The following is a 16,511-nucleotide window of genomic DNA, read 5'->3' as shown; positions in this document are numbered from 1 at the left end:
TGTGAAGCTGGAACATTAGTCCAGTATTGTTAAATGAGTAACATGTAATAATTTTTATTATGGAAAATTTGCACCTAAAACTATCTTAAAGGTGTGCAAGCTTTAGAACCTGTCCAGGAATTTTAATGCTCCTTGTTTAGTTAGATCTAATCTTCCCATGTTTTTCATTCTCATTAAAAAAGAAAAAATAAAAAAAAAAATCTATGATCAGTAACAAAAACTTCTGAGGAAAGTTGTGTGTTAAAAACTGATTTCTTGGTTTAAAACTTTTTTCTACATTAATGTTTTTTTGTGGCTTTTAATAAGCATGTATGATTGGAGTTGGGAAATTGTTGGGTAATTCATGGGTTTTGTTAGTTAATGAACCTTTTTCATTATTATTTAAAGCTGGCTTAATTGTTGCATTCCCAAAAACTGTTAATTTGCCCTTCATTTGATTTTTATAAACTCAGTTCTGGTGTCTGAATACAAGGAAGGATTCAGTCTCTATGTATTTCACTGCATTACTGCCAGAAGGATGAAAATTAATTTTGTGCAGGTTCATTTCAAGAAGACGTGAAAAATGTGTGCTTCTTAAAGGCCTGTATTTATGAAACAGGGTAGGTCTTAGAATCTCCCAGGATAACAGTTATGGTGGTTATAGAATAACATATGTATGACTTCTTAGAACCAATATATTAATTTATGTACTTTTTCTTTATCCATCAAATACCTCTTCCCTTCTACCCTTACCCCCTTAGGCTGTCTTGCACTTCCCAAACTGAATCTGCAGTTTCTCACTCTCCATGACTATCTGCTGAGGAACTTCAATCTGTTCCGCTTAGAGTCTACCTACGAGATCAGACAGGACATTGAAGATAGTGTCAGTAGGATGAAACCATGGTAATATTTGTTAACTAATGCAAACCAGTAATTAAGCTTCAGTTGTAATCAAAGTGCATTTGAATATGAGTAATTTATATTGTGTGTATACTAAATACATAGTAACAGATGTATTTAAAATTATTACACAGATACTACTTCATCCATAAGGTTTTGCAACCCTGTGGGATGATTTTATAGGGGTGTGTTTATATGTATCCCTGTAGATATGTTAAGACAGTATGTTGGATGCTAGCAACCAATCTTTGTTGTGTTAAGGTAGATGAGTTTTCCAGAATTACTAAGCCTTGGCTGACATTACAAAATCTGGAACCTTACCACCAACATTTCTGGTTTATGGGAGGTGTTAACTGTATAGTCTTGAATTTGCCATCTGCCACATTTTGATCCTCTTTAGTTTTCAAGGGATCATTTGATGCCATATCTCTTATGCTCAGTACATTTTTTTTATAATGCCAGCATAAGTTGCTTTTGTTTCTTGAAAAATAAGAATAAGTCAGTTCATGTTATGCTTCAGTTTTAAAATGCAGGAATACATAAATCTGCATCAGTAGCATGTAAAATTAAGACTTCTACTTTTTGTCTTAGAGCTGACTGTGATATAAACTGTTTCACACTTCAGAAAAATAACCGAATCTTTTGTCAGATAATCACTTAAAATTTCTGTGTGGGTTTTTTGTTGCTTGTTACAGGTTATCGGAATATGGAGGTGTGGTCTTTGGTGGATGGGCTAGAATGGCACAACCCATTGTCTCTTTCACAGTGGTGGAGGTAGCAAAGCCCAATATTGGTGAAAACTGGCCCATGCGAGTACGAGCAGATGTCACCATTAATTTGAATGTCCGAGATAACATCAAAGATGAATGGGAAGGTACTTAAATTCTTTGAAATAAAGTGATCAAAATAGGTGCCCATCAAAATACACTTTAATGTAATCTTATTTGTAAGACTGGTTATTTTAGTCAGATGCAGATTTGCCGATCTTTACACAGTGTTTAAAAGTTAGTTACTCAAATTGCAAGTCTAAGAAGTTTATACTTTCCTAAAATGAAGATTATATTGACAGTGTTGAAGTATTTGCATGTTCATTGGGTACAGAATGTTTCCTATTTCAGCCTGATGTCATTCAGTTTCTTAATGGAAAATTCTGCCCTTTACAGGGAATGTGGAAAAGTAAGTTAGCATTTTAAATTAATATGCATGCTAATAATGTCATATTGGAAAGATAGTGGGGAATGTGATACCCATCTCATATTCAAGCATAGAGGACAGATTGTGATTAAATTCAAGCCAGTGCGTTTTAGTAGCTTTCAGTATGTTTGAATGTTGTTAGGAAGTCGTGATTGTACTGTCAGTACCAAACACCATTGTTTAGAAGTGTGCACAGGTGACAGTTCTTTTGCTTGAAGAATTGAACTTCAGTTGACTGTGTTGGCAAGTGGCATAGAAGCATGTATTTGTACTTGGATTATCAGTAAATGTCACTCCCTTTTGTTAGAGAAATCTTAAGTGTGCTGTAGCTGTGTAGTGTGATTACAGGTCACATACACAAATGGTAAAGTTTGAGCATATCATAAATAAGCAAATACAAGTTTGGGAATGTAGATTTCTATTAAAGTAGAAAACCCAGGAGGATGGAAGCAGACTTCACCACACTGAAGGTATCCATATAGTGGCACACCTGGCTTTTTAAATACTAGAACAGCCTCTGTGATTTCAAAAGCAGTAATGCTTTAACTTAATCAAACCTAAGTGAAGAATTCATGAATCATTTCCTGACATAGCAGGGTCTTGATGAAACTGCTTTAGGTTAGATAATATCCTGTGTGATACGAGAAATTATTTCTCTTGTATAAAAGATACAGCATGTTTTTTACCAAATTTTGAAGGTGTCTTGGATCTGTGAAAAACTGTAGATATACCGGAGAAAAGGAATAGTGCTTATGCTGGTGAATTGGAGAAAATGCATATTGAAAGTAGGGTGTAGTTCACCGTGATGAATATTAAGATACTAAACTTAAGCAAGAACAAGTAACTGCACAAATGCATGTTGTAGTAATGACTTGTTAAGCAGTAGCTCTGCAGAATGGAAAGAGTCCGAGGTCCTAATTGGTCAAAATCAAATGTGGCTCCACAAGAACATGTTACTACTGAGGAGAAAAATAAAAAAGCTAAACCAAGTCATATTGGGATTCATAAACTGGAGTGTAGCCTGGAAGACAAGTAACTTGGTTAAGTGATCTTTTACCTTTCTAAGTAGATAACTTTGTTTAGGATTTTCTGCCCTAGTTCTAGGCAGTGCACTTAAATTGTTGTAAAAAAAAAAAAGAATTAGTACAGAAAAAAGGAATAAGAGATTAATGACACACTTGAGGTAAGGCTGTGAAAATACCTAGGTTGTGTGTAACCTAACATTATTTCAAGACAAGTCTGTTGTCATGAAAAAAGCAGTCAATTTCTCCTTCTCATATCTGAGATCAGCATGCAGGAATAGTGGAAAAGATGACAGTATCCTGTGGTTTTGTACTCTCTAAGTTAAAGGCATATGTTGAAACAGAACACATCCTTTTTTAAACAGGTGTGGTTTTATTTAAATTTTTGTGGGTTCTGTTGTGTGTTTGTATATATGTGTGTGTGTGTGTGTATAAAAGAATAGAGAAAAGAAGAGGTATTTGATCAGATCACTGAATGCTCCTCTTTGGAATCAGGTCTGCGTAAACATGATGTCTGCTTTTTGATCACGGTACGTCCTACACAACCTTATGGCACCAAGTTTGATCGACGGCAACCTTTTGTTGAGCAGATTGGCCTGGTGTATGTCAGAGGCTGTGAAATCCAGGGCATGTTGGATGAGAAAGGACGTGTTATTGAAGAAGGTAAGATGTACCAAAACCTGTTTGAAATATCTTTTTTTCCCCTTTTTTTTTCTTTTTTGTAACAGCCTGGTTGTTGACTTGCTTGTCTTCCAACCAGTGCTCACTGAACTTGAAAAAAACAAAGTAATTCCATAAGCAGCCATAGAAAGGTTAACTAGTTTCCTCTTGTAAAATCTGATGTAATTAGATTAATTCACTGCATTTCAGTTTTAGGAATAAAATAGCTTATAATTAAAAATTCTGTTAGAAATGGGATGTAAACATCAAATAAGAATGCTTGTAATGCCATGCAGAAATGAGTTTCATCATATGAATTTTCTAAATTTCATTTTAGGAATCATTTATTTGAATGATAATCTGCTTTTAGCACTAACTCAGATTCTGTTCTTGCTGTTTCATTATGGGCAGGACCTGACCCCAAACCAAGACTTAAAGGGGATTGCAGAACATACAGAGTATTTCTGGATCCAAACCAGTATCAACAAGACATGACTAATACAATCCAGAATGGAGCAGAAGATGTTTATGAGACTTTTAATATAATAATGAGAAGAAAGCCAAAAGAAAACAATTTCAAGGTAAGGTGCTTGCTCATTGGCTCTTAGGATGAGAGTTGGTCTGAATATGCCAGCAATAGAGACATGGTCATTTTAGATGCATGTAGGTAGGCTTTTTGGGTGACATCTGATCACTTCAGGAATTTGGATCATGTCAGCTGCTGATGAGTTTCCCTTCCAGAGAAGCATTGAAAGCAACTGAAGAGCAAGCCACTTGAGTGGTTTATCATTTCAGTCTTTTAACAGGTAGCCTACAGATTAATTTTATTTGGCTTTTTGGGTTAAGAGAGTATGTGGAATGTTTTTGTTACCTGATGTGATAGTGGACTACGGGAAAAGGAGGAGTAACTAGTCAAAAGGTGGAAATTGGAGAAACTTGTTACCTTTTGGGAGCATCATTGGATTCTTACTGGGCTTTGGATGGTGTCAGGTGAGGTTTTTAGCACTGATATATTTGATAGTCCTTATAGAGATTGTATGTGAACTGGAGCTTTGTAGAGTGAATGGTGCCTTTTTTTTCCTGAAAATATTTTGTGTATGCATGCTCAGTTTCTTTGCTGTTTAGACCTTTGAATCTTTAATGTTCCTTGAGTTTTCCATTATGAAAATGCAACATGAATGACAAACTTCCTTTTTTTTGGTACCTTAAAATCATGCATTGTGTAATTGAGGTGATATTCATTGTAAAGAATTCTGCAGCATGTCCTTTGCAGGTGGGTGAAGAGGGATGCATGAAACCTTAGACTTTTCTGTATCTGGAAAGATGCCTCTGGTGTAAAACAGTAGCTTTTGGTCTGCACAGAGCATTCTGTTGCCATCCTGCTGTGGACTGGTATACTGGAAGTACTTCACAGAGAGTTCTTTATAACTTTACATTACCCACGCTACCCCCCCACAGAAAAACACAACCCAACCAACCAAACCAAAAAACTTAAATATTGTATGTCTGGCAGGTTCATTTTATGTTATAAGCACAAGCTCCCTCCGCCAAAGCCAGTTGGTGTGCTAGCAGTATAGATCTGATTTTATTCACATATGTAGGCACTTTTATGTAGTCAGAAGGAAAGTCAGTACTTAAGTTTGCTCAGAATTGCTGTTAGATGAGAGTATACTGTGTCTTTACAGCAATTTCACAGGCAAATCACAATGCAAACCGTTCTATGCTGGTTTTTACTTAAGTCTCATATATTAATTTTTCAAGACAACTAAGGTATTTCCAGATTTATCACATTATTATCAATTTAGGTGCAATAATTCAGTGGTATTTGCAATCTTTCTAACTTCAGCTTGATAAAAATACCCTTTATAGAGGCTGACTGTTTAAGCAGGAATAATGATCACTGATTCCTGAGTAATACAACGCAAGCAGTAAAAGGGCAGAGAATCCTACTCTTTGGAGCTGGATATGTAAATTTATGCTGTCAGAATAAAATTCCATGCTTTGTCTTGGCTGATGATTCTTTACAAGATAGCATTTGGAAAATCCGTATTATATCCTGTTGTGGACTGCTGATGCACTGTTTGCAATCCGTGTCCATGTTTGATGGTGTGGTAAGTTGGAAGATATGGAAATCAGCAAAGGTCTCCTATCCTCTGCTTCTTTTGAGGAACCAGATGTGTGATGTCCTAATACCAACTTTCAAGTGAGATTTCTTGTTGAAGATTTGCCACTGAAGTAGTTCATTAATGGGAAAATCAAAGTTCAGCTAACTTTTAGTTGAAATGCACATCCTCTGTGCATGTCCGGGGTCTGGAGCATTGGTGTTTTCATGGGAGGGGAAAAGGAAAGAAAATACTTACATAACTACAAGTGAGTAGAAAAAATTAATTTGGAGAAAAACTTAACCTGGCTCCAGGATGAAATTTACAGAGTTGATAGAGAAATCTTAAGCTGCATGAGTGTATTTTCTGTCTTTTTCTTCCCTCTGCCTCCTCTGAGTGTTCTGGAATGAAAATTTTACTGATGTCTGTAGTCCTCTTTACTACCAGAATAGTTGAATATTTTAAGAATTATATATTTTGACATTGGTGGGTTTTTTGCATACGTAAAAATATATACACAGAATGTGCGTACATTGACTCAATCTAACCAAACAACTGTTGGGTAAAGACTGTTATGTGCAAGCATTTAGAATAGATTTGGTTAGTCTTCTTGTCATTATGTCTTATTTTCTTAGTAAGAAGTCGATCTCCCCAGTCATGTTTTTCCCATTTTTCTAATTCACAGGCTGTTCTGGAGACTATTAGGAATTTGATGAATACAGATTGCGTGGTTCCTGACTGGCTGCATGACATCATTCTCGGATATGGAGACCCAAGTAGTGCACACTATTCGAAAATGCCAAATCAGATCGCAACTCTGGATTTTAATGACACTTTTCTGTCCATTGATCACTTAAAAGCTAGCTTTCCTGGATACAATATTAAAGTGACAGTTGATGATCCGGTTCTGCAAATACCCCCCTTCAGGTGATCTCAAAATTTCAAGTTCTTCTGATCTGGTATTCTTGCAGAAGTGTGATGTTAAGTAGAGTTGAGATCACTGACTGAAAGGAGATGTTTTATTTTAAGGAAAGATGTTAAGATTAAAGTAGATATATAACAGGGTTAACGGTACCTACAGTGAGGCTCAGGACCAGCTTCTGCTCTGTTCTGTTCTCTGGAGCATTGATTGAATAGAAGGGAAAAGCAACAGTATGAGATAAAATGAAGAGACATAATATTCATTTCTGCATGATGCTATCTAACCTCTTCAAGTTCAGCCTAAGGATTTTTAGTTACATAGCTTCCGTACGTGTTTCATTAAAGCAAGTGAAGAACAGCAATTTCAGTATCAGTTAAAACTTCAGCTTTTTGAAACAGTTCCGTTAAAATAAAGAATTAAATCTGAAATCCCATGTTGCTTATACTATTTAGAAATACTTTCTGAAATAGGATGCCTACCTTCGTGCCCACTAAGTGAGATTTACATGTTTTGTTTCATTGTTGCTGTTGTCCAGCATTTTTAGGCTTGATTGTTCTGTCCCTCCTGGTGGACCTCCTCATATACTTCAGTGAGAATTGAAATATGTTTCCTTTTAAATGAGTCAATTGGTGAGGGTGAGGGAAAAGATGTTTTTTCCCTCTGCACCAGTTAGCTCTTATGACTAAAGTGAATCTAGAAAAACAGGAAGGTAATCTTCCATGCTGGTTTTGAAACACTGCATGTAGAATATGTGCAGCAGAGGCACTAACAGTGTATAATTGTATAAAAATAGTATGAAAGTATTAAGACGGGATAGCACATACCATTTACCGTGATGAGCTAGTGTTCATTTTCAGTTCATAGGTTAAAATACAGATATTCCTGTTTATGAAGAGCTATTGGTCTTCCTACTGCTACGTTTGTCCTGCAGAGACAAAAAGGTTACTGCTGTTAAAGGTGTCTGCATTGTTGTCTGAAGATAATTGGATAGCCATTGGAATTCACTGCGACTTGTTTCCAAGTTGGAGAAGCTTGGTAATATACGATGCAGTAGGCTATAAAAAATACTGAAAAGGGAGGATAAAAGGCTTCATGTGTTGGAACAGTTGAGAACATGGATGTATCTTGTGTTTAAGGAAAGAAAAAAGCATCCGTTCTAGAGCAAAATCAAGTTATTAGTGTTGAACAGTGCCGGTGGCTTTCTATTGCAACTTTACTTCTGTCCCTTCCATTTTCATTTATATACTTTTTGCCTTCAGTGTTTTTTCCAGCTGGCTCTCAGCACTGCTCCTAGCTTTTCAAGCTATGTAAAGAAGACTTTCGGCATACTTCTTGTCAAATATGTTTTCTTAAAATCTGCTTCATCAATTTATTTGTCATTTCTTTCCTTATCCACATTTGCAACTCTTTTTCCCCTATTGTGTGAAAGTTTGTCATAATCGTGATAAAAGTCTTTCTGTATAAACTTCGAAAACAGTATGGTATCAGAGTGAACGTGTTGAAGCATAGACTTAAATTATATGTTACAGGATAACTTTCCCAATAGTGGGAGGTAAAGGAAAGAAAAGAAAAGAAGAGGATGGGAATGAAGAAAAACCTGAAGAAGCTAAAACACTGATTGTAGAGCCTCATGTCATTCCAAACAGGGGACCATATCCATATAATCAGCCAAAACGGTAATCAGTAGATGAGAACTTATTTACAGATGGTAAAACGTGCATAGTAGTTTTCAGGAATACATGAAAAGTATTGTTGATCATAAATGAAATGTCGTTTTGTTTTCATTACCAAAGGAAGATTTGAATATGAGACTAGTTTGATTTAGATGTGAACCAAAACGTCATTTCTCTTAAAAAATTCCCTTGAAGAATAAGGAGACATACTGTCTTTTGGTATTGTGTTATGTCTTCAAATACTAGGAGAATCATACCTAAAGAATTCAACAGCATTCTCAGCAAATGACAGAAACTAAAGACAGACAGCCTTTTAGGTGGGATGATTTTGTTGTCATGTGGACAGTATGATTTACTGTCTTGCTTTGAAATTGCAAGTTTATCATATCTATAAAGAAGATAGTTGTAATGTTGGTTTAACTTGTATAAGTTTGCAAGCATACAGTTCTGGAGAAACATGTAGCCAATTAATTTAAATCAAACTTGGTAAAAACAATTGCTCTTATCAAAACAGTTGGCAAAATCTAATTCACTGATCTTGTTTTGCTTTGTTACAGCAATACTATTCAATTTACCCAAACTCAGATTGAAGCTATACGTGCGGGAATGCAGCCTGGGCTAACTATGGTAAGAACATTTTTAAGGATTTTATGCTCTTGTTTATTTGATGCTGGCTTTAGGCACATGCAGTGAAATACCAGTAATGCCTATCTCTGTAGCCTTGCTGGGGTCACATCTAGCAATAGTTTAAAATTGCATACAAATGTTATATATATATTATAAATGTTGAACATTTATACAAATGTTCAACATCCTCTCATCTTCACAAAATCATACAAAAACATATTTGATGTGTAATTGTATCCTGTGTTTTAGAAGCTGAAGACTTTCTGCAACAACTGAGTTTACTTTTTCAGTGGTTGGATTGCTAGTTTTAGACTGCAGAGTTTTTGGCATGTTTGTTATTTTTGGCTTGTTTAGATTACTTGCATCATTTTTAGTTTCATCTGTCTCCATTAAAGGAAATTAAATTCATCGAATTGTCTTCAGGGGCCTTTTTTCTGCTCACTTGTGTAATGTGCCATCCTTTTATATCCTACTGAATTCTAGAACTAAGAAGTTACAAACCAAACCGGTAGATTTGTTATGAAAATAATTTCTTATCGGCGAATTTCTGCAAAGGTCTTTAAAATTTACTGCTCTTGGTTAGACTTTAACTACAAGTACCTGTCTCACAATGGAGTGCAGTCTATCTTTGTAGTGACGCAGTGGAATATTTGAATGACTTCTCTCTGATGCTTTTAATTTCTTCTTGATCTGTTTCAGCAATAATGCTAATTTTTAGATTTTTGTACTGGTATTCATTAGTATCATGCTCTTCCTTGTTACTTTCTCCTTATGTGTTATGACTCCTTATACGCTCTGAAGCTAGCACACAAAAGATGCAAGTCAAAGGAAAAAATAAAAGTCAATAAAATGGTATTGATTCTTGGCAGTGTTTTTGTGTATGATATATTTTCTAGTATAGCACAGCAGAACTTTCTGGTTGTTACTAGAATATCTTCATTGAGGACTATTTAGAAATGAGAGGTCTTTTTTTTTAATGCTATGAAAATGCCACAGTGATAACTGCTTTAAATTTGGTTATTAAACAGTGTTGGAAGTGGTATTTTGGAATTATTTGAACTGCTGGATTTTACATAATTGGAGTGTTTGTCCAAGAATACCCATACCAATGTTGTAGGAGTATTGTTTTATATCAGTAGTATTGTTAATAGGAGATAAAACTACCAACTTTCCTGAATACTTGAGAAGAGAGTTGTTGGACTTTTTTAGTAAGCTACATTTGTTGATGTTTTAAGAAGTTAGAGGTCGTAAGGGAAAACAAATGAGAATGGCTTTTTGGTTATGAGGATAGCTGAAATTTTTTGATTCCTTTTGGCTTTGGTGTTTTGTTTGTTTGTTTTTTTTTTTACCTCACCCCCTGTTTTGCAGGCAGAAGAAGACAGACTGAGAAAACAGTTATGTGATATAGGCCTATGTTTCATTTTCTTTCATTATGTCATGTATTTCTCTGCAGTATTTTTGACAACTACAGTGCTGCTTGCGTTTGAGTCCCACAATCAGTGCGATTCCTTAAAGCAAGTGTGATTGCATAGGAATTTCTAATTTTTTATAAAGACATATGAAACCTGCTATTTTGTGTTTCTTAATGTTGAACAAATTGCATCGAGATGCTCTGTAATGCTTTGATACCCTTAAAATATCTCGTGTCAATTTTTTAACATTGATATAATTGAGCCTATAAAAATATTAACTGTCAGAATTGCTTCTAGTCATCAGTTAGTTGTACATTTTTGAGGTATATAAAAAGAATGTACTTTTTTTTTTCCCCCTGTACTTTTTATCTGCCTCACCTTATTTCCTCACACACACCCCCCCCCCCGCCCTGAGTTTCCTCTATGTTTCTCCTGACCTGAGGCTAAACAGCCTTTTTTTTTCTCTTGAGGTCTGTTTTCACGGGTTGCAAAACAGAGTAGTGCTTCAGATGCTGGGTTACTGTATCTCTCTTAGGCAGGAATCTGTCTAACTAATCTGAATTAAGTCTTTTATGATATAGTGTATTTGTTCTTGAAGTTCACAAAAGGCAGAAAGTAATTGCTGGATTACTGTATTCCTCTTAGGCAAGAATCAGCGTTAGCCTAAGTCTTTCATGTTGTTATGCATGTTCTTGAAGATCATAGAAGCCAGCAAGCAATTTTACATGAAACAGAAGATTTTTTTTTGGTTGTCGTTAATGTATGATGTCAGTGTCCTCTGAGATTGTTCTGTTTTCTTCCCAACTGGCTGTATTTCTTTATTCTGCGATATCCTGATAAATTGTGTTGATTTTTGTTTTTTTGTTTTGTTTAATTTTTTTGTTTTGCTTTGGTTTTAGGTAGTGGGTCCACCTGGTACTGGAAAAACTGACGTAGCAGTTCAGATAATATCCAATCTTTATCATAATTTCCCAGAACAAAGGACTCTTATAGTTACCCACTCTAATCAGGTAAAGTGTTAGTCATGTGTGAAGTTTTCCTGTAATTAAAATCAAAACCAGCAGGTATAGAGATCAGTAGGTTTGTTATTGCAGTTGTCTTTTAACAGTGAAAACTTCAGTTTGCTTGTATGTGGTTTTGCCAGTTTCACAATGTGAAATTCATTTTTTGAATTTCAGGTTTGCAGTCCTGCCTTGAAGTGCAAGTGGAGGTTGCTCATATTTATTGCTTGCTTCATAACTTGATGATCCAGTGGTTACAGACTTACTCCTTTGGAATACACTGAATTGGGCAGTTGATATTAAGCTGTTTAAGGAAGAGAAGAGTTTAAGAACAGTTTATTTGAGAGTTTAAGGCAGGAGATGTAGCACACCTTAAAGCTGAGTTCAGCAAAATTTACTTATCCATGTGGAATAGTCACAGCACCTGCCAATGAGTACTATATCACACTTTTTCTCATGTACTGTAAAAGTTGAGTTGTCTAGTCATGTCACGAAATCCATGTTTGCAAAGTCAGCCTCTTGAGACAGTTTATAAAACTGATAGCTTTAGCAAGTAAATTAATTACAGGATAGAACGACATTTTAAAATTGTTTTAGAAATGTAAAATCAAATTTAATTATTATAAAGTATGAATACACAAGAGTTTTGGTAAGCTAATTTCCCTGTTGTCAAGATTAAGAGCTCTAATTTCAGTATTAACTTCATGTTTTCTTTCACTCCCATTTATTCCAAAATAGGCATTATTTCCTACCTGGCTTACAAATAATTATTTTGTTTTCCCCTGCAAGAGCCTCTGAACTTCTAAAAACTACCTTTTCTCCTGTTCTTGTCAATCTTTAGGCCTTGAACCAGCTGTTTGAAAAAATCATGGCTCTAGACATTGATGAGCGCCACCTTCTGCGTCTGGGCCATGGAGAAGAGGAATTAGAGACAGAGAAAGATTTCAGCAGGTGAGAAAGGAGGTGCTAATGATAAACTCATTTACATAAACACTGTAGCAAGATTTATGCATTAAATCCATTCTACCCCCTTGTAAATGAGCAAGGAGCTGTGCCTGACAAGTTTTGCCTTTCTTGTAATATTGTTGAATCCTGGTAATGCAGAGTGCATCTGCTTTCAGTACAGGGTTAAGTAATTTTGGTTATTATTTAGTAGAGAAACTGTGTTCCCTTTGAGAATCTAAAGGCAAAATCAGGCATGTTTGCAAACTCAACTGCTTAAGTAAAAGTAACCCAATATATTTTGGGCCCATGCACACTTTATAGAATTAATCTGTTTTGTGAAAGAAAGGTAGGTTTCTGCAGTTGTGAATTTTTGTACCAATATATCACTTCTACTGGCACGGTGAATATGGCATTAATAAATATAAACAAGAAATTAAACTTTCTGGTTTTAATTTTTTAGTGTATTGCTTTAATGCAGAGTCACTTATTTCATTGGTAAATAACGTGTTTTGGAGAATACAGGTATAAGGAAAGCTATTAATTCTATCAGTCCAAAGGCTTAAGAACCTGTCCTTGTAAATATTAGTATGTTTGTTATGTGTTGGTCCAATTGATGTCAGTAGGATTACATACATTCATCAATGTAAGCAGGGGTATAGTGGTTATGCACTGGAAATAACTAACTCTCCAGTACTGGATTATTATAGCAATACTTTGACTTCAAAAGCTGTAGTAAAAACTATATATAGTGACTAGAAACTACCCGCATGTGCATAGTTGTGTTTCATTTAGCAAAATAAATACCTTGTGGTCTTTTTTTAATAAATTTGAGTGCTTTAACATGCTCAAATTATTCCAGAAATCTGATAGCCAAAATCTTAGTGAAATGATGGCATGGCAGATATTTATTTAGTAATATCCAGAATTTGGTATATTCCCGAAACAGTAGTGCTCATCATTAGAAAGTTTTCTTTGAGGCACTCTATATTGTCTGTTTTCATTCTTTTCAAGGTAACTCCAGACTCACTGTGAGTTCTAAGGGTTCTGGCAGGTTGGGAGGGAGGATAAGGGTTGAACAAGATATATGAAGGTATGCTGCGCTACTGTGAGAAGTTTGTTTCTCATATGCCTGTTGTTTGTTTTCTTTGTTTGCTTCTGATTCCATGTTTTTTCTGAGTCAAGCTGCTTTAGAGGTCACGATACTGCCTGAAGAATTTCTGCTGCTTACAAGCATAGTATTCCTTTTTCACTCCTTCTGCAGGCATGGCAAAGCAGGACATGGGTATAAGAATGTAAGGTGGACAGGAGCCGATTAAACTGGTACTGCCACTTAAACACAAAGGGAATCACAACCAAAGAAGCTTTTGTAACAATGAATGAGGATGCCATAAAAGAGAACATGCTGTGGGAAACGAGAGGACATTGGTAGTGTGAGGGGGGGAAAAACCACCAAACAACCAGTTGCAGTCACTTGTAATTATAATGATTGGGTTTGTTGAAGATGAAAAAACTATTTAGTACTCCAAGGATCTTAAACTGTCGTAGTTCCCAAGAAACTTGTTTTATTCCAGTTGTCAACAGTATCATAGTCAGTTGTTTCATAGTAAATTCAAATCTCCAGCTTTAACTACTCTCACCCTTCTAAATAAGACAATAGAACCCATTGTGATTAGCAGGGATTGTGTCTGTTGGATTTTCTTTTTGTGCAGAAAGCATATTTTATTGCTAGTAAGCTTAATTAGAACATAAAAGTTATCCCTTATTCATGAAAGTGCCATACTGATATGTTTTTATTTGAGCTTTTAACTGCATATGCATTTTTAAAAGAAAGTGTCCTGTTCCTCTCATTTCTATAATTTCATCTGTTGATATCCTTTTTCAACCTGTTTTCTTTTTTAGAAAAAGTGATCCATAGATAATTTTTTGTTGTTTTTGTACTGCTTCTGAGGGGGGGAGTGCATGGAATAAGGAAATTGATTTATAAAGAAAAAAAGTTGGCCTTGAATTTTGTAAGAGGAGGAAGAATGGAAGGAGTAGGTTACAAACTAGTCATAAAAGTTATTCAGCAGGCAGCTATGAGCACAGGGTCTGTCAGGTACGTACGTATCCTATGTGTGGATGGAAACTTGTCTGTTATGGTGGGCCAAGTGTTATTACAAGAAATTTTGTATATTGTCAAAGGAATTCAGCCTTGCCATACTGAAACTCTGGGTATTAATTCTGTTTATGTAGGTTCATAGACTTGTATAACTTTGTTGTATTTATGTAATATAGTGGACTGGTAGCATCTAAACAGTACACTGTAAGTAATACTTTTTCTACTTTACAGATACATCACAAGAATGTTTTACTGACACTTAAGAAGCTTTTGTTGAAGTGATAGGATAAAAAGAACTGTACAGTAATGGCTCTTACATGGCTTTGTAAATTGTTAGTGCTCAACTGATAGAAATAGTCAGCATGTAGCATATTCTTGGGTTTTGGGACTAGCTAGTAGTTGTGGGTTGCCTTTTTAGAGGGTGGGTGGTGTTTGGTGTGTGATCTCTCATGATACTTAAAATAAACCGGTTTGAAATAGCTACATTTAAATACAGATTATGTTGATTAATTCATTTTGTAGGTATGGAAGAGTTAATTACGTGCTGGCTCGAAGACTTGAACTTCTACGGGAAGTTGGACGATTGCAAGAGAGTCTTGGAGTCCCAGGAGATGTTTCTTACACTTGTGAAACAGCTGGCCACTTTTTCTTATACCAAGTAAGGACTGAAATCCTTCTACAGAGACTGTATGACCTCAGTGTGTTATGAAACATTTTGTAAAAATTTGAGTGAATTTTCAAAATTGGATCTAAAAAAAACCAAAGCAAACCACATTTTCTTCGGCGATTTAAAATACAATAGCAGCTAAAGCTATAATTGCAGTATTAGTTACTTGCATTGCTATTGTTTTAACGCCTGCATGATGACTCACCAATTAAAAGACTAGCAGTGCTGTTCTTCCTGGCTGCTGGCAAAGATTCTAACCTGAAGTTTCTCCTTCAGATGGAAAAATACGTGGTGTACTTTACATTTTGGACAAGTATTAGAGCAGTTACTTGATGGTCCTGCTTTAGAATCCTTCTATGGCATTAAACACCAGCATGAAATTAGATGCGCAGTATAAAAAACACATTTTCTGTATATTGTATATCCTTGATTTCCCTTGCATGTATTTTTCAGTGACGTGGTCTGTGTTAGCAGTTGGTGTGGCTTAAACGTATTTATAGACTGGTACTTAGGATCAAATGCATACACCATGTATGATTTTACTGAAGTTACTCGGGGCTAGCTGCAGCGTGGGCCTAAACCTTAAATGGACATTAAGTGTTGGAGAATGCTAGGAGCTGTAGTGGAGCTCATCTTTTGGTTCAGTTTCCTCCCAGAGGAGTCCCACTTGATATTTCAACCAAAGTACTGTAAGTGGAGGTAATCAGGAAATACCTTCTGTACTGGATTTATGTGCAAGATTTTAATAGATGTGATCTGAAAGTATAATCTCTGAGAAGAGGCATGTGGCTGCCAAGTGCTGGACACAGCCAGCTCAAATGGACCCACTTGTGGCTGAAACTGAGTCCATCAGTGACACTGGTTGTGCCTCTGTAAAAGCATCTTTGAGAAAAAGTCAAAAACCACTGTGCAGCACCTGGGGCAGAGAGGGGAGTGTGGGAAATCATACACACCAAGGTCAGAAGGAAAAGGAGGAGCAGGAAGAGATTTCCCCCGTAGTTCATGGAGAGGACCATGGCAAAGCAGGTTGTCTCCTTCCAGCCCACGGAGGAATGTGTCATAGCAGATAGCCACACCGCAGCCAGTGGAGGATCCCATGCTAGGGCAGGTGGATATACCCTGAAGCTGCAGCCTGTAGAAAGCCCTTGTCAGAGCAGTGCAAATGTGTGAGGTGGCAAAGATGTAGTGCTACAAACGAGTGACAAAGCCCCATTCCTCCTGTGCTGTTGAGGGTGGGGAGAAGGTAGAAGAGTTGGGAATGAAGGAGTGAAACAGAACTTGGGAAGAAAGAGGGGGTGGAGAAGAAATG

At 36.1% G+C, this 16,511-nt stretch overlaps 1 protein-coding gene across 1 annotated transcript in view; it reads left to right on the top strand.

The window, feature by feature from the left end:
* The window catches only part of AQR (aquarius intron-binding spliceosomal factor), a 51,101-nt gene that overhangs the window by 16,939 nt on the left and 17,651 nt on the right, over nucleotides 1–16,511 (top strand). The window contains exons 16-25 of the mRNA XM_005149339.4: nucleotides 741–882; nucleotides 1,575–1,753; nucleotides 3,591–3,758; nucleotides 4,167–4,336; nucleotides 6,543–6,784; nucleotides 8,309–8,455; nucleotides 9,010–9,079; nucleotides 11,391–11,501; nucleotides 12,334–12,443; nucleotides 15,058–15,193. Coding sequence (XP_005149396.2) covers nucleotides 741–882; nucleotides 1,575–1,753; nucleotides 3,591–3,758; nucleotides 4,167–4,336; nucleotides 6,543–6,784; nucleotides 8,309–8,455; nucleotides 9,010–9,079; nucleotides 11,391–11,501; nucleotides 12,334–12,443; nucleotides 15,058–15,193 — 1,475 coding nt within the window. The remainder of the gene's footprint in view (nucleotides 1–740; nucleotides 883–1,574; nucleotides 1,754–3,590; nucleotides 3,759–4,166; nucleotides 4,337–6,542; nucleotides 6,785–8,308; nucleotides 8,456–9,009; nucleotides 9,080–11,390; nucleotides 11,502–12,333; nucleotides 12,444–15,057; nucleotides 15,194–16,511) is intronic.

The sequence above is a fragment of the Melopsittacus undulatus genome, chromosome 4, assembly GCF_012275295.1.
Source record: "Melopsittacus undulatus isolate bMelUnd1 chromosome 4, bMelUnd1.mat.Z, whole genome shotgun sequence".
NCBI classification, from domain to species: domain Eukaryota; kingdom Metazoa; phylum Chordata; class Aves; order Psittaciformes; family Psittaculidae; genus Melopsittacus; species Melopsittacus undulatus.
Note: the sequence above shows the minus strand (reverse complement) of the source record. Positions and strands in the feature narration are given on the sequence as shown.